The sequence below is a fragment of the Anopheles moucheti genome, chromosome 3 (genome assembly GCF_943734755.1).
Source record: "Anopheles moucheti chromosome 3, idAnoMoucSN_F20_07, whole genome shotgun sequence".
Lineage (NCBI taxonomy): Eukaryota > Metazoa > Arthropoda > Insecta > Diptera > Culicidae > Anopheles > Anopheles moucheti.
Window position 1 is genome coordinate 77,710,538 of NC_069141.1, and position 18,765 is coordinate 77,729,302.

At 41.5% G+C, this 18,765-nt stretch overlaps 2 protein-coding genes across 6 annotated transcripts in view; one reads left to right on the top strand and one right to left on the bottom strand.

Moving 5' to 3' along the window:
• LOC128301358 (peroxisomal targeting signal 2 receptor) overlaps positions 1–18,765 on the top strand; it is an 85,496-nt gene that overhangs the window by 10,507 nt on the left and 56,224 nt on the right. The window lies entirely within an intron of this gene.
• The window catches only part of LOC128301356 (PDZ and LIM domain protein 3), a 31,079-nt gene continuing 16,992 nt past the window's right edge, over positions 4,679–18,765 (bottom strand). For 2 of the 5 annotated variants that reach the window (XM_053037793.1, XM_053037791.1), the window contains exons 4-9: positions 10,868–11,017; positions 10,060–10,116; positions 9,344–9,444; positions 8,760–8,804; positions 6,320–6,461; positions 4,679–5,668 (exon numbers count right to left, since the gene is read on the bottom strand). In XM_053037793.1, coding sequence (XP_052893753.1) covers positions 5,531–5,668; positions 6,320–6,461; positions 8,760–8,804; positions 9,344–9,444; positions 10,060–10,116; positions 10,868–11,017 — 633 coding nt within the window. In that variant the 3' untranslated portion in view covers positions 4,679–5,530. Of the gene's footprint in view, positions 5,669–6,319; positions 8,108–8,759; positions 8,805–9,343; positions 9,445–10,059; positions 10,117–10,867; positions 11,018–18,765 lie in introns of those variants that run through there. The other 3 variants (XM_053037794.1, XM_053037796.1, XM_053037795.1) reach the window with 3 other exon arrangements.

The window sequence follows — 18,765 nt, forward strand, 5'->3', positions numbered from 1 at the left end:
AGCACAATTAAACGCACGATGGCGGTCGGTTTGTTTCCGTGATTTTTCCAACGGTGGAGGATTTCCGCGGGTTTTCATCGGTTTGTTGTTGTATGCAGATCAAGGGCATGCTGGGAGACGCATGGAACAAAGGGCGTGTATGAGAGAAATGGCTTAATACACTACGTCCACATGTGAGCTTAACAAACAACATGACAAATTGGATAAATACTATTGATATTTCGAATTAAATCTGGTTACTAATGCGTCTATGCGCTACAATCATTGTGAGTCATAGACTGAAAGCTCAATCTTCGTTGTGTGCTCTAGACGAGATGTTCTCAAACATTACATTGTTGCACATGTTCTGCACATTTTTAATGTAATTTGCATGTGATGATTTTGTGGAGATGTTTTTGTTATAATTACTAGTGGAGTGGTCTTCTGAACACGTGTATCGTAAGCCTTTTGCTGTAAGTTGTTCGTCCAACGACTGTATTGTTCGTATTTTGTATGTCTCTCGCTTTTAGCTTTATTGGGTTACTAGGTCATGCTGGGTTCATGAATATAAAGGTATTTTCATTTTATTTAATTTATATTATGACGGCAATGCCGTATTTTAATATAAAGGTGTACTAGATTTATGTTACCCTTAGTGATAATATCAGTGATTGGACTGCGATTGGGATGTATTAGATCGAGCGTTAAATTATAATTTTTCAATTTTGGCAATTATGCCAATCGACCAAAGAAGCTTTCTATAAATATTTTATAATAGTATCAAGAATATCTAGATAACATTAATTTATGTTGTGCACCCTTCTCCAAAAAAGAAATCTGTATTCCGAATTGATACGGCCTTGAACTCCTTTGTGAGTTGACGATGATCAGTTATTACTTTTCTAAAGTAGTAGCACAGCCCTAATGATCGAATAATTAAAATTCATTTTGAATATTTTCTACCTAAACCTGCAATTTAAACAGTTGCAGCATAAAATCTGCGTTAAGAAAAATAAGTTGCAGGCCCCTGCAAAATCAGAGTTTGTGAGCGCCATCTATATGTCAGCGTGTGAACCACTGATTTTAAAATTGGATAACGAGTGTCCCAAAAGGTCGCGCGACCCAAAACTTGGAACTAATCGTGACCGTTTTTAGACGTCGCGTTTCGGTCTTGATTATGTTCCAAAGGAAGCAGGTTTGACCTCAACTCGGTCGCGTTTCAAGGTGTGTGGCTTGGCTAAAGCGCTTTTTTTTAGCTTTTGCAAAATTTAACGAACGGAAATTTAGCGAAAGGCAAAAAAATAAATTAAGGTGGTGGTGGTGGTACACGTGTCTATCAGTACTATTTGTCCTTTTTACTCTACTCTTCGCCCTAGCATTTATTCCTTGGCTTGGAATGTGCTGTTCTGTCGTCCTGCTACTGCTACCACATATCAGCTGTGTGTGGGGAAAGTGAAGGGAAGACATTATTGTGATATTGGCCAACCTGCTCAGGTCTGTATTTCTGTAAGGAAACTTCTGAAGAGAAAGCGGAATTGAACGGATTCTTACCATGAGTGTTTGCGGCGCTCGTCTGAAGATGATGCTACGGCGATATCGTGTCAGAGAGTTGATAACGACTGCGTTTTATTCTACGCGCAGCGCGTGAAACTTTAATCTTAATCTGCTGCGTTGAAGTCATGGTTTTGGTTCGAGGATGCATCAAAACGTTGCGTAATGGGTGTGCGCAATAATATGTTGCGATTTTTTTAGTTAGTCAAATGATATTCTTTTGGTGTGATTTTTTAGTGTATTCCTTGTGTTTCGAGTTGTTTGTTTTATGTGATTTTTTTTATGAAATTGTCGATATGGCAATCAAAACGGCAAAGATGGAACGTTTCTAGAACAACCATATTAAAAGAGACGCTGCTCGGCAAAGACAGGCGATTGAGGAATTTGCAGCACCAACCCGGCCAGATGAAGGGCTTCTCCCTCGTTCGGATTTTGAATTAGCACGGCTAGAAACGGAGGAACAGCTAGAGAATTTTGATCAAGGCCTACAAGTAGATTCGGAGTTCAAGCCACAAGTATAGTTTTTGCACTGGTAAATTGTTCGCCCAGACGTTAATAATCCTTGGAAGGTATAATACGAAGCGCAAGGCTAGTTAACGACATCCGTGGCACGATATTCTACCGGTCTGCATCAGGTGATCGATTCGCTGTTCAGCAAACCCATTTTCAGCAAACAACACATAACTGAACTCAGTAATTTATTTAATATACTCCAGTTATGGGCACCTGAACAAAAAACAATAGCATTTTGTAGTTGTTGTGGTTTAAGTTATAACAATCTCCAAAATAGTTTTATTATGTTCTACATATCACAATGTAGCGACAGATGAATGGTGCGCTCACGAAATTAGTGCTGCGCTCTGTAGGTAATGTAAATGTGTACATATTTGTGCGCAAAGTAACATGACATGTTTGACCAGGAAATACGTAAGACGCTAATGTTATTTCCGCCACTGCAGTTGACCGCCAAATACCAGACTGAGGACGTCCCTTCAGTCGTCCTGAAAAGTGTGTAGCAGTGACACAAAAGTCAACTGACCAAACTCAGAAGATCAGCACCGTTCGACAGGTCACGGGTGTATCCTTTGCGCGATATACAATGATTGTGTAGTGTTAAGAGGAAATAATTTGTTCAGACAAATACGGAAAATAAGGGTAATTTGTCGGCCCATAAGGCTTAACAAAAGGAATCTTATAGTATAATCTTAAATTTAATAACGCGTCAAAGGAGAACAAACTAATCATAGAGGATTATAAGGTGCCATTAATTAGTCGGGCCCGAAAAGCAGATATCGAGATGTTATAATCGAAATGATAAAAAGAGCAGTTAAATTATTTCATACCTCGCAAAAAAGGATCATTTTTGCATACCTCATTGGAGCCGTAAGAGGTAAGGCGCGCCGGAATGAATATAGATAGTAAGGATGGGGCATCAATATTGTTGAGGAGAATCTTAGCGATGAAAATAGCTTGCGTATGTGAGAGGAGTGATTTGAAGTGAACCGTGGACAGGTAAACACTTTGGAGATGAATATTTTCTCCTGGGAGGGATAGGTTATGGTCTGCTAAGGTGGCTTTGGCATGCAGAAGTATTAAACGCAGAAGCAGTACGCAGAAGTTCAACGTGCACGTGCATCAAATTGTGATGCGTTTCGTTGTTAGATAGCGCCCAGTAACGGATGCCTTCGTCGATCGACATGGACTGAAATCTACCAATCCAGGCGATTCCTTCGATCCCTTCGATGGGAACTGAAAAAGCGAAGCCCTTATTTTTTACACGACACATTAACTCACAACAGTTGTACTTGCTCCCGATTAGGGCCCACCTGTTGGTCAGCTTCTTCGGCTGCGTCCACCTTTATGAATTTAGCAACCTGTTTGTAAAAAGCACCGGTACGGCGTTCGCGGTTCAAATCACTCATATTGATAAAATAAAAGTGTTTCAACACTTTCGATGTAATCACCGGAGTTGGTTGCTTGTGTAGTGTCTTGTTTCTTTCGTGAGATGCAAACCTACAGTTCCTTAAAGTTAAAGCAACCGATCCTTTTGTGATATGCATGGTGGTACCGTTCGTTGCCATAATGACCTCTTTGTAATAAGGCATAAATGTTTGGAATAGTAAAAATTATACATTAAACCTTCTTCTACATATCGTGCCATATAACTTATGGCTGGATTTTCATCACAACATTAGCGCGCTTGCAAAATCATCCAGTTCCACATATCAAAAACCGGTGCAAAAATGTACTGCTTCACACGGCAAATTTGACGAAGAAAATGCACATGTGTGCGCTCAATATCAAATAATGAGCACGAGCGAGACCGCATGACGCCGAAGAAGCGAAAAGCATGAGAATATCGTTCAGTCATCGAGCGAGCTTTCGATTCGGCGAGAGAGCAAGCAGGAGAGCAACAGCGGTTAGAAAGAGCACTCTTTAATTTTGGCCGTTGAAAGTCTAATTGTTCTCTTTGGGAACGAGCTCGAGTGATAACGGATAACTCGAGTGTGACTTAAACAATGTTACAACAATCACTTGTTTGCTTATTGTTTGAACTCAAATTTATGATAATTTAATTTAAGTTACTTGAATAATGATAAACCGAAATACCCGAAAAGAAAAAAACAAGAGATGAGAGGATGTAGTGCCAAAAAAAAACAATGGTTTTTGTCCGGAAAAATCCAAAAATATTTTATATCAATTTTATGTCCTACAAATCGCAACTATATCATTCAAGTGTGTACGGGTTTACATGTCTAATTCTTTTCTCTATTCTCTTCTCTCCCTCTTCTCTTCTCTATATATATAATACACTCAAATCGAAAACCTCGTTTGTTTTAAAGGTAAGTTCATCTTTATTCTGCATTTTCGTTCATCGTATGTGATATCACTGTGTACATAAACGGTAATAAATAGATATATCTCGTATCATGCCGTGCTAAACTATCCTTTCTTTTGTTGTTTTGAGTACGTGTAAGTGAGTGTGTGTGCATTGATTTGTTTTTGTTTCATTTGCATATGCACTCTTGTCAATTCCATCATGCCGGCGTATTCAACTGTGTTTCACACCATTCCAGCATTTGCAAAAACAAAACGTACGACTGAGCGAAAGGTTTCCCGGTTTTGGAAGGAAACTCTAAACGTGATATAGAATATAGAAGTTGGTTTTTCCCCGTAACATTTTCGTTGCGAAATGTGATAACGGTTGATATAATGTGTAATAAAAAGGTAACTACTTCTTCTGAGCGTTATGGCGGCGGGTCCCGAATGCCACGGTGGGTTTGGTCCCGCTCCAACAGTAACGATCAGCTTTGACTAGAACATACACTCGCTTCGCTTGAATGGCTCAACTTTTTCGTGAGCCTGCGGTTATCGGTAAACGATCAGTTTGTAGAATATACAATCGCGTAAATATACGTTGATATAGATAAATAATTAAATATGCAAATGTGCTTACAGCAAACACACGATGGGCGATTCGAGAGACTGATTGAGACACTCTCAATGGGGTGGTAGTAGTGCATGGAGGTGGTGGAGGAAGTGATCAACAAGATTGAAAATAAGAGAAAAGGGAAATACGGGAATTTGATTCCAAGCCAGTGGGCTGGGTGGAAGTACTGCTTATTTACAAAACATTCACGCAATAACGGCACGAGGTCGATTGTGGATTAAGGTCGAATAAGATGCCGAACAATTCTGTGGGTGGTGTGGCTGAGTGATACAGCGAAAATGAACGGATCTTTTTTCTGATTGTTGTTTCTTTAAATCTCTCATTCTCAAGAGGATCTTTACGATCTGGGAGAGCATTAGATGATTAAAACGATGGACGCTAGATGGGGTGTCGTATGAAGCGATTACACTGTCGCCTCGATGAACAAGCTACATGGGTACGTGTTTTTGTATGTATGCGTGTGTGGGTGTGTGTGGATGTGTGAGTGCGTTAAGTAAGAAATTTGCTGTGCGCAACAATTGCCCAAGAGCGCTTAATGGTCGGAGACGTTTAGTCCATTTCGCTCATGACGTGTAGCATCAAACGTTTGAAGGATCCACTCTGGTGGATCTTTTCGTTCGGTTCACCCATCGAGTTGACCCGGTACGCGAACTCTGGCTGAGGTGCAGGATGATTGGCGTTAGGCTTCTGTGTGAAGAAAGGAAAAAAGAGAATGATAAAAATAATAAGCATTGTATTAAAGAAAACGGACAAGTTTATCGAGCATATTAACGGCAAATTAATTATTTGAAATAGTTTATTTATTACTTTAAATTTATTGCTTAAAACAGTTAAATCATAGGCACAATCATATTGGTCCTATTTTACTGAACATCAATACCGTTTAAATAAAATTTAAGGGGTTTTCTATTGTCATTTTAGCACAACCATTATTTATTACAAATGAAGCAGAAGACATGACAATCGTATTTAGACAAGTGTTTTGTAAATATCTTTTCTTGTTTTTGTACCGATGGGTTAAGAGAATGTCCACCTGTGTTTTGTTTTCATTATGTTACAATGTGACTCGATTATGATATCATCTGCTACAATGTCAGGTGCCAATTAAATAAGACAGTTTGTGCACTTAGCACATTGATAAGAAAATAAGCTCACAATTTATCGGGTAATTATTCAAAATGATAGTTAAAAAGAGATATTACTCCAATAAACTGCAGTTAGCGGCAACCAAATACCTTTGTGCAAATAAATAAATAAGCTAATTTGATGAGACCTTCAATTTGGTTGCCATCTGAACGTGATTCTGGGGGAATGTTTATTTGAATGCGGCACACCTACCTTTCCAGGCACTAAACGGTTCGGGGCGAAGGTTTTCGGCTGAATCGGATTCGGTACCTCCTGCAGACCTTCGCCGGTTCCTTCCTGCAGCGCACGGTACGTTTCGCTTTTGCATGGGTCAAACACGACGGTTTTCTTGTAGCTGTAACCGTGTGTGTTAATACGTAATATTCAACCGCCCAAGCGCATGATCGTACGGTTCGTTTTTTTTTTGTTTTTCGTTGTTGTGTGATGTGTTTTCACCATCATATTACGTTCATTTTGGCGGTGGCGCGTGTTTATTTGAACGTTGTGTTGTGGTTTTGTTAGTGCCAAATGGAATGAAAATTTTATTTTTGGCAATCAGTAACGTGTTTTTTTTTTGTTGGGGGTTTTCGGTGCCCACCCCGTACACCGGCACGATGAAGGGGAAAATGGCGAATATTTAGCGTTACATGTTGTTCAGGTGTTTGCAACAGTTTTCCGAACGGTTTGTTGTACATCAGCAGTTGCAGTTTGGATGGCATTTCGGGGGGTGAAAGAGATGAGATACAATTCACAACACACGTTCAATGCGCAAGTGATTCGCGTAAGTGTAACCGTCAATGGAACCGAACGGCCAGCACGTAAAGGTGAATTGTGTCATAAATGGTACAAATTTAGTATTTAAAATAGTGTATGCGAAGTAGGTTGAATGCCCACGCATCGGCATGGATGGATGGTTGTTGATTTATTTTTGGAGAGCAGTTTGAAAAGAAGAGAAGAAAATGATACTTTGTTAGACAACCGGGTAGATTCTTACAGACGCCACGGATAAAAGCACGTTTGTACACTAGTTTTATAACAAGAAAACACGATCAACAGCAATATTTATTATGGAAATAACAACAAACGATCATTTTCAACTCGAAAGTCAAAACGAAACAGAACGAACACAATAATAATGAATATGTTTTGTAAATGTCACCACAGTTTAGGTTTTATGGTTTAATTATTGGTCCAATTTCTTATATTAATTTGGTAATCATCATGACGTACTTCTCCTTCTCGGGTTTTGGAGCAGTATGTAATGTTTGGTCCTTTCATTTACTTTCCTATGCTTAAGCGTAATAAACTCATTCGTTCTGTAGCGTTTCGCCTTCCTTCATTTACATATCACACGTAAAAAATCACAATAACAAGCATATTGACTCTATTAAGAGTTTTTGCAGTTCTAATTCGGTCGATCTCCGAATCCACTCGGCGAGAGACGGAGAGGTCAAGATAATTTTCGACCGAAAATTTGACACCCTGTCCACGCTCCAAGTGGACGGTACCATTCGAGTGGGGTTCTTAATTTAGACGATTCGCAACCGAACTCCAAGTGGGCATGCATTTACACGGTGTGGCGTTCGTTAGCGCGGGAGTAGATTTTTCAATTAGATAATGCAAAAGCAGCTGATGAAAGGTTGTTTCGGGAGTATCGGGAAAGGAAAAAGGAGAACTGCACAGTGGGTGGAAGAACACACGCTGAGAAAACGGAACGATATCTGTCGAATGAATGCTTTTCGGGGGTCTTATGGGAGTTGCTGATCACGCTGGTGGTGGTGAACGGCGAACGATGACGGGTCGACGACCATTTGGTACGAGTCCGGCAGTGGAGGCACCGGCGGTGGACTGAGCGTTTGCTGACGGGAGGTTCGACCGGACGATGTAGAGGCGTACGATTGGAAGGGGTATTGCTTGTGAAGCTGACGCTCCTGCTCGAGGCGGCGCTGCTCGTCGAGGATCTTTTGCTTCTGCTTCAGGAAGGACAGATCGATGAATATGCTGGAATCGAGAAGGCTACGCTATGATATGGGCCTGATAGACGTTTAATAGTTCCATGGAAGAAGGAACTTTTATTTTTCAAGAAGAGCAAGAGGAATTTGTCTCCAAGAGGGTGGGGGGTGGAGGGTTCAATGTTCTTAACATTTCTTAAATGTGCTGCCTTATGATCGAGTCTCCCCAGTGCGCCAGAAATTTATACTTTCAATAACAACACCAAAGAGCGACATCAAAAGCAGTAAATTTTCAAGTTGTATGTTTTCTTTGATTTTGTTGTTAATTTTGTTCTGCATGAGCTACAATCGATGTTGCGTATAGAGGCAACGTTTTGGAACGTTTTGGTGCACGGTTGAGGGCTGAAGAAGAAAGGGGGAATAGTAGCAGAGACGTGAATGAGCAGCGTGGGTGACGGATTTGGGACCAGCATGAGATGGTTTGCAAAGCTCTACAAGCGAATAAGTAATACAAAACTCGTTTGCATAAAGTGCTTTGTTAAAAAATGCAAAGCTTTCACACGAGACAACACTTCATAGCGAGAAGCGGTATGTTAATGGCAAATAAAGTTTGAAGAAATAATATAACACGTGAACAAAAACCATAGCAGTGCTACGATCCAAACCACAGCTCTATACTACAACCGTAACCGATGCATTACCCTTCAATTTTCGTTGGCCGATGGCGATTGGTGTATCCGTTCGATCTAGTTGTACGCGTGTACGATGCGTGCATAGAGAAAATGTATAACGTCATTTACTTTGCATGGGAATATTTCGAATGGGGAATAATTTTAACTGGGATTTAGGTGTATTGGTATTCGTAGAAGGAAGAAAATGTGCAGTCTGGAAAGTTGACGACATGACGCATGATTAATGAATTATTTTGCATATTTAGAAATTTTAATTTAATTTTTACTAAACGAGTAATTTGATTTAATTTTGAAATTTAATTTCAATTTATTTTATTAGTACCATAAAGAAAAAAATATATGACACAGCAATGGAGGCGCATTGTACTTTACTAAACAGGGGCGAACAATTCATATTGATTTTTATAAATTTATTTCCGTTTTAATGAAATTCATCATTAACATTCTTATAATTGCTACAATTTTAATATTTCGTTCGCTTAGTACAGAAATCTGGGATCGTTCAATCAACTTTCCACACAACCACTAGGATTTCTAGGTTTTTTCATATTTTTTCCCTATGGGAACAAATTAGCTCAGCTACGGCTACTTACGGAACGGTTTGTGTCTGCTGTGGAGCACTCTGTCTGATCGTGTTTTCAATGTTGTTGTCCGAGTACAGTCCGATCGGTGAGTTGAACTGCTTGTGAACGACCTGCGAAGAAGGTTTGTTTAATAATTTAATAACTCAATCGGTACGGTTTACTGACGCTGAAAGAAGGTGAACGATGTAAAACAAGAAGTAAAAGGAACGAAACTAAAAAGTTGTAAGCGGTAAGAAACGTAAGAAAGAAAACATAAAACGAAAAACAAATAAAAAACACACACACACAAACAAACGCATGTGTGCGTCGATGTAATGTAAACATAACTAAAACAGATAAATCAGCACAACAGTAAAACACATGATCAAACAGAACAGAAAAGAAAAGTGAAAAACAGAACGGTGAGTGAGAAATGGAGCATAAAATTGTGGAGAGCGGTTCGCCAACTCTTTTGATATCGGTAGACAACGAAGCGGAAAGGAATCCTTCTTATAAGAGAAAGTAGATAAAGTAGTAGTTGCACCTGCTAGTTGAAGAAGTACCGTCACCTAGGAATTTAGGGAAGTAAGAAGCAGAATTTGGAATCCATAAAAAAAACCCAATCCAGCAGCAGGTACGCGTACGTACAGCAAACAAAATCACACAAACATTCACAAACACACACACACACATACAGGTTCAATAAAATGGAAGCAAAAGAGAGGAGAACAAATGTAGACAAGCACCTTCGGACCGGTCGGTGGCTCTTCGCCAATCACTCGATGAATCACAGTTTCAGCGAGCTGCGTGTATGCGTTCGATCGATGTAAAGGATGAGGATGGATTGTGTTTGGAGTAGACATTATGGTAGATGTGTGTTGTTATTTGTTTTGTTTCATCAGAACAGATTCAATAAAAACAAAGAGATAAATATGTAACAGTTCATTTGATTGTTTAATCCATTCGCCGTGCGAAGGACATTCGTGTGGGAGTTGCGATACGATGGGTGGGGTTTGATAACATTTCGAAAATGAACGACATGACGAGAAGAGAAAAAGGGAAGAATAGAAACAATTAAGACACGGATCCAGCGGTGTAAACGCGATCTGGCGAGTGTAATGAGTCAGGGTGGATGGGAGTTTTTTGTTTGTTGGGTGATAAATATTCCACGGTTTGCCGGCGTTGTTTCACTGAAAGCGAGTTTATTAAAGGAATTCATAACAACAGCGACAACAAAACACAAATCTAAACGATTTTTAGGCACTCCTATAAGACGTAATTTCTATAAGGGGGGGGAACTACGAGTGAAAACCCGCTAAATATAATAATTAATATTTTGTGTTTTTAAATAAACCATCGCAAGATGCGATTGCACTTCACGAGATTGTGCATGTATGCGCTGCTAAACGAAGATAGATAGGGGACTAAAAGGGACGATATATGAGTAGGTGATGCAACGGGTGTGTAATTGTATTTGGACAGGAGGGCAAGCCGTCCTCGGTTGGACTCCGGCCACTTGGTGTACTCGCTCGTTTAACGCCAGTACTGCTGTACCTTCTGTTTCATCAGTGTGTCTGTGTAGTCATGTGCTGGCGGGGCGCGCATGGCCGGGTTCGGGTGGTGTCTGAGGTACGACTCTGTCGGGAGCGTATCCTTCTTCGGTACTTTCGCACCGGGCAGGACTAGTGGCGTGGTACGGTACGGCTGGAATGAGGGAAATCGAGAGAAAGAGAACACACGCAAAAGGTTTTAGCAAAACACAAAAAAAAACAAACACATTCATGATATTTATAAGGAGTTTGCTTACAGAAGTTTCAAATGTGGGTGAGATGTTTTAGAAAATGTTTTTGAAAAATGGAAAAATGGCGTTTAAACTCGCTTTTTATCTAACTGATTGCCATATCATGTGTCTCAATTGTGCTATCATCTGCTGCAATAGTATTATGCTCCGTGCTCACTTCGTGTTGAGCTGTCATCTGGTGGGTTTGTTTTTATAATTGCTTGCGTTATTCTAACATCTGTAAAACCCTGTAGCACAGGTGTATTGTTTTGCTGTAAAGGGTTTTCGCAAAAACGAAATGTCAGTAATCGTGACTATTACTGTCACTAGAGTCCCTTCAGCGTTTTGAATAACATTTCGTCACCTGAATAACATCTGATGAATAACGGTTTTCCTTTTTTCAATCAGGAAAAACAAAAATAATCCCTGTAAATTGTCGTTACGGACAATTTGTTTTGTAATGAATTCCACTTGGCATTGCCGTTACGCTCGTGCACCATCGGCTGATTCGATGCTTGTGTTGGTAAAAACGGTTCGTTTCGCGTAGGAATGCCGAAAGGCAAACAAATTGTACCACCCGGTCGGTTGGTGGTGCTTGGTGAAAAAAAGGGAAAGTTCTGCTTAGTAAACAACTGTTGTGAAAAGTAAACCTGATCGCTTTGGGCATTACCTACCCACTCGTGCCAACAATAAACAGAAACACAGCAGCACATTACGCGATCACAATTCTAGCGCTATATTTGTGTGTGTGTATAATATTCTGTAGCAAAAAAGCGTTTTGAATCAAAGCAAGCGGATCGTACCAAAAGGCGAGCCAAACGTGTTTGATCAAATGCAAAAAAGAAGGTTTAAAAACGAGAGAGAGTGAGGGCAAAATAAAAGGTCCTTGAATCGCCGTGTGGACGGTAAAGGTTTGCCCTTAAGAAAATGAATGAAAAATATTTATAGAACTGTAGTTTATGTCGCGTGTTCATGCAGCCGCCAGCAACAGGGCGTGTGACCTCGGGTAAGATTTAAGTTTTCTCGAAAAATCTATGTCAATGTCATGCAAGGCAATGTGGTCAAAGCTAATCTAAAGGACAATCAGAATAATTTTTTTTCATCAGAATTAGAACTTTTAATAAATAAATCAGAACTTTTTGCATTGATTTATAGCACAAGACCACAAGAGGTATGATTTAACTGTTGAAAGTTTCTTAGTGTTTCTTAGGTTATTTGGGCTATTTATTACATTCTCCTGTTTGCTTCGTTTTCATTCACTCGTGCTTTGTTTCGTTGTTTTATAGTTTAGTTTTAATGATATTAAATAGATTGGTTTGACTTCTTAAAAATTAGCTTTTGCACCAAACACCATTTCACCAAACACTTCCACTGATAGATTTTGTATTTTTTATAAAAGTTTTCAACTGATATTTTAAAATTTTACATGATTACATAACCAGTTATTCGAGTTCGTGTCTACATTAGCGCATTTGCCCTCCAAAATGGCCACCGGTCGTATAAATATATACTTTTTCCAGCACTCAACATCAGTTAACCAGTCGAGCGAACGTGAAAAGCGCCAAACGTCGTAGTGCAGGCGATAAAGTGAAGGAAAAATCTGGCAAATATTTGCCCGCCCAGAACCGGATGGCCACTGGCCATCGACCAAATCAAACGGCTCGGTCCGTTGCTGGAGGGCACTGGTAGGGATCCTTATTTTTAGAACGTGAAACCATACCTTCACAGAGCACCAGAAACGAGAAAACGAAACGAGTGCAATGGAGGGAGAACGCGCGCGTTGGACGATGTCTTGGTGTACAAACATCCGCACGAAATGTAGCAATCGTTGGAACATGGGGTTTTCTTCTTATGTCACTCACAACGGCACAGTGATTTATCGCCATTTGCCCTGTTTGCATGCAAAACCGCGTTGTAGAGGCGATCAAGATAAAAAAAGAAGATAAGCATGTGAAAATATTTTAAAATGTTTGATAAATTGGATGAGCACGAGTGTGGGGGGGAATTATTTTTTTCTTATGCTTGCTGAAATGGACGAAATGGCGCTTCAATCTTTTGTGGACTGTGTTTCTGTTTTTTTTTCATCCCCTTAAACCAGTAAACGATCAACAAACTCTCGAAAATATCGTTAAGAAAAGCATTTGATTTACGATCAGCCGCCTTCGATCACTCGCTAGAACACACGAACCGTCCAACGTGAAGGGCGTGCGTCAGCATTCACCTTGAGGGTCAAACAAATCAATCGGCAAGTTAGTGTGCACGGGTTTTAACTAATCTTCGATCTTTTGGCCGATGTTTCACAGTTTTAGCTAATGAAGTAGCGCACCATCTCAATAGCTGCTTGGTTCAGAATTCTTGAAAGAATATTTTCTCGCACTCAGTATGAAAACCTTGTACATAACATGATCACACTTAACACTAAACTCCATAATAAGACATTTGATGAACCTCCAATACTCCCACACACACACACACGCAAACACTTGGAAGCTTACTTGGTAATCAATTTGGGCCTCGTCGTAGTTTTCATTTCGGTGCGCGAAATGAATGAACGCGGGCGAACCACGGTACTGATATGCGGCGGCCATTTTATACCCTTGAAGCGTGCAAGCAACTGTTTTGTTCCGACTATTAGTCAACACCACTAGCTATACTAAGCTCAGTAAATAGAGCTGGAAATGGCACTAGGCGATCGCGCACTATGCAGTCAAGTAAGAAGAGCTGACCCGTTAGTGTAGCTTTCCCGAACGCAACTGACCGAACTGGTGGCTGGTCGATTCCAAATGGAATATCTTCGACGCTCTGGCCTAACGATCAATGTTCGGCGAGCTAGCACGATGAAGAGGACGGGGATAGCTTCGCCTTTCCTTTTCGCCCCAATGGTGTTTTCCTTTGGCTAGCAAGGATCTCATACGTACAGACCGCTGTTGTGTGTGCGTCTTTTAGAAGGTGACGTCCGGTGAATGACGATCGGGTGCTCGATCACCGTCCGGCGAGGGGCGGCGTCAGGAGAAAATATATGTACTCCCGAAAGTAAAAGTAGACGCAAAATGGTTGTTATAGCAAAAAAAAAAATAACGGAGCTCTTTTTTGTGAGGCGCAAAATCCGACTGATACGACACGCAACTAGTAAGTTCGCACGCGCAGGAAAAATGCGCGCCAAGTCGCCGCATGGCCCGAAGTGCGGTCAAGTTTGTTTACGCATTACTCGTCGTTGGAGGAAAGGGTTTTCCACCAGTGCCAGCACTCCATGTGCTGGGAGCAACGACGCGTAAATGCTCCCGATGGAGTTGGAATTGGGGTTTTGAGCCGAAAGGCGATTGATCTCGAGCACGTCTGGTTTCCGTACGATTGCGGTTGGGGGATGTGTACGAGTGGAAAAAAAAGAAACCCCGAACCATTCGATGCGCTTAATGGACGGACGTAAAGGGTTGTTTATTTTGACTACTGAGGGAAACGTTGGTAAGTACGGTACATTTTCCCCCGTACATTGTAACCGGACAGGCAATAACGCATAAGCAAGGCGCGTTGCATAATGATTCGGAGCTATCGGCTTTACCCACGTGCGGTCGATACAGTTTTGACAGATCATGGCAGCCATATTGGAATGGGACATAACCTCCATTATGTTGCTAACCGCTTAGCAACCGTTCTTAGACATAAGAATACTTACTAAAGCGAATTTTTTATTGTTTTGGACAAGAGTTTTGGGGTAAATGTCATGCTATTAAGCATTTGACGTATTGTCCATGCGACAAATTGTGTTGAATTATTCGTCTGTCATACGCCTTACATCAGTACTTCGAAGTAAAAGATGTCAAATGCCAGTAAATTGTTTCATTTATTAATTACTAAAGATTAAAGGAAGCGAGACGACCAGTGGCAGCTGGTAAGATGAAGGAAAAATATGTTATTTACACACCTCTTGGCCCAAGTGCATGGAACGGTGCCAAGGAGATTAATTTTTTTGTGGAAAAAATAAAACCGTTTTGGATTGTTTGAAAATTTCCAGCAACTCAGCACCGGGTGAAAATTGGGCATGTTGTCATAATTTTGTTGGCCAGCTATTGCTTTCGGTCAAGGCAAATAAAAGAAACGAATAAAACAGTTTAATTACCACGTTGTCGCGCATTTTCTCGCTCGTATAGCGATGCAAAAAGAGAAACAATCCTACATACTAACATCATACGCTCGACCCATACGGCCACCCAGTGGTGGGTAGAATTGTCCGAGGACGAGGACTTTTTCGCGTGACCTCATTTATTCCGAATGGTCGAGAATGTATTTTTAGCGACCGTGACGTGGAACGGTGCGAGAAGTAACGGGGGAGTTTTCGGTGGAAACGGAACCGCACAAGGGAAAGTCATCCATCGGAGCAGCGTGAAGAAGCTGGCTAAAATTATCATCCTTTAACCGTCCGACCACTTGCGACCGTCAGCGAAGGTGTGGAGAGTTTTGCCTGAACCTGAGGCGAAGGTCTCGCAAGGGTGCGCCGGCGGTTAGAGGAGGTGAAGCAGTGGGTTTATTGTGCCGAATGTGTCGCGTCTGGGGTTTGGGAATGTCGGTGATGATATGTCTAGCGTTATAGCTTTGGCACATTCGGGTGCGCCACAGGTGATTGGAGCTCTGCGGTCTATAACTCTCCACAGTCAGTCATCCCGGACGCACCGGACCGGTGGTGTAACAGCAAAGGGTAAGGTTATGGTGGTGAAAGTTGAACTTGATACTGGGCAGTGTGAGATGAACAGGGAGCTGACCAGCGTGATGCTTCCGGTCGGGAAGCGAGGGAGTCAGATTTACCCGGAGCACAATTTCCCAAACTCCTTGCGTGACGACGGGAGTTGGTGCCACATGGTAGCAGTTTGAACCGAGGAAAGCATCCGGAGTATACCACATGTTGAACGTACTGCCCTTGACGTTGCTAGTCCCCTACCGACCGACTCGTCCGGTCCTTCCTACCTCTGCCTTGGCCTTGTGCCACACCGGGGTGGTTTGATGGGTAGTGGACGTTGTTCGATAGGAAATTGCTGCCAAAATCCTAGGTCTCGACAAGGCGAGCGAGATTTATTTGCCTAAGGACGCCTAAAGTGATAGTTTCACTATCAGTTTCATCTGCAGCGTCTGTTTGTGTGTTTGTGGCCTTGAATGAGACGGGTCGCCACATCAAGGTCATACCCAAATAGACCAGTTCGGCTCTACCAGCGGAGCATGATTGAAGTTTGTTTTTTGTTTTGCTTTAGCAATAGGAGTAAACATGTTTTCGTGTGGTGAAGAAAAACCAACCATCTGACGATGGTTAACGTGGGCTCATGAATATAAACAGTATCATGATATGCCCGTGATGCTTATCAACGATGTTTTCATTATCATGACGCAGGCTGTTTACTTGGCTTATTGTTTTCGCAGCTATTGTATTTGCAGAAATTAGTCAATTTCAAAAATATAAATCTGTTTGAAGTTTGTAATTTATATAATTTTATTGGAAGGAATAGAATAAGCATCGAAGAGACGACGAACACAAATTGTATGAGAAGAAATCAAAATTATACGGAAATACATTTTCAAATAAGTTTTATAGTATTTTAGTAGCAGTTCAATGCGTTTGTTCAATACGATTTCGATTCTTTGCTGTACTCGAATGCGTGGAAAACTCAGTTACGTGTGAGCACCCCTGCAAATGAGATATACGCCTGGAAGTATGCAATACGAAAATTTCCATATCACTAAGCAGCCAGCATGGACAAATTTGTGTTGCCTGAGAAAAGTGCAAAGATTTTTGAGTGTTAGATGAATAGCAGGCATGTTTATGTTTCATTTTTCAATTTTGATGCTTAACAAGGATAGTGTCTTGATCAACAAACATTAAATAACCTTACTTTTCCTTCCATATTGAGTCTTTTTGGGAGATTGAAAGGTTGCACAATATTTATTTCCGTTTAAACATTTTGAAACAGTCTTCAAAGTTATATGAAGCTACTCATATTAATCATTAATGTTTAAGTTATTATGCATGGTGTTTAAATTTCGAACTATTGCACTTTAAATTTCATCAAACAAACGTTTTAAGACGAACAAACCAAATTGTTATCAGCTTACCGTTTCATTGTTGATAAACGATTTAAAGAACAAAAACTCCTAAAGCCAGGGATTGCCGGGGGCTCGCAATACTTTCAAAGTTCAAGACAAATTTAATAAATTCAAACTTTACAAACACTGCCACAAGTGGATTTCGCGGAACTTGTTCATCTTCGTTACCATCCACTAATTCTGTTGTTGGTATTTCGTTGAAGTTGAGGTGAGTCGGTCTATAATTTTCCGTGTTTCATGCTGAAAATACACCGAACGGATGAGCGTCTTGCTTCGCTAAAGATTTTCCACTGAAAACGCTAAGCAGCACTTGGCGTTTATTTGACACTCGCTTCGGCAGGAATAATGTATGGGCAAATAATTAGTTTTAGCTGTAGCACTCGCACCACCGTACAGCGTTGACTACGCGCCTGGGTTGGCTGTAATCCTTCGTTAATGAAATACTAAGAACTGAAGCTTAAGCACACACACACAGGCAAAAAGTTTGCACTGCGGGAATGGGAGGCTTAGGCGCGAACCCTGAAGCTACAGACGCGAATAGTTATATGAGCGAAAAATTCCTCTCCAAAAGCAAACTTTGCTGTAAGACGAGGGAAGATTTCTAGCTTAAGTGCATGTTGTGTGTATGAAAAAGTTGCACCATTAAATTATTCCTCTTCGACAATAAGGAGCCGCATTGCTCAGTGGATTTTGCTCGCTATCTTCCTTAATTGTGTTTACGCAAAGCGAGTCTCATTGGAAGGCACCATTTTAAATCAACTCCCTGTGCTTATTAGTCAGGGAAAACATCACTCGATGCATACGGGGATGCTGGAAAGGGTTTCTCCCTAATGTATTGTCTGCTGGTGAAGCAAATACGGCGCAAAGATGAGCTGATGAGTAAGGGGACGTAAATGTGTCACAGGTTGACAATTGCTTGCAACACAGGCGCGCGCGCGCGCACACGCACGGTTGAGGTTAGGAGGCACGAGCCATAAGCATATGTGTGTGTGTGTGTGTGTATCTTCTGGCCGTGGCGGGATGAGCCTGTTAAAACTCATCTCGAAAAGAGGCTGCCGAAGATAAGGGAAGGGTCTTTCACGCGCTGTCGTTCCTGCTTGAGCTGATGCGTGACAGAGGGGTGAAGCCATTCCTTCTAGCCATAAAACGGGGGTTTTGTGCGCTTCACCAGCACTCATCTTCAGTTTGTCACTTATGCCAGCCTGCGAAGAAGTAAGACGCTTGGCGAGAGCGTTTTATGTGTAGCAAGCGCACCAAGCGTGCCTCTTTCTTTCGCTGCGGGAAAATTTTGCCAAGGACGTCAAGTATGTTTAGCGCCCCGTGCCAGCACGCTGCCAGCGGCTGACGGTAGGAGAAAATTTAATTTATTCATGAAAGCATCCCCGTCCAGCCACAGCCATCGAGCAACTCCCGGCCAGCGCAACCTGTGCCGTTACCGCAGCCACGGTAAGATGTTGCTAGGTGACGTTCGGCTGTCTTGTGCAGCGATGCGGCACCCGGGGGTTTGACAGGCGGCAAAAACAAATGGCGGCGGGTTTTGTGTGGGCGCGAATTGGGTCCCCCGCGAAAGCCCCCGAAACAAATG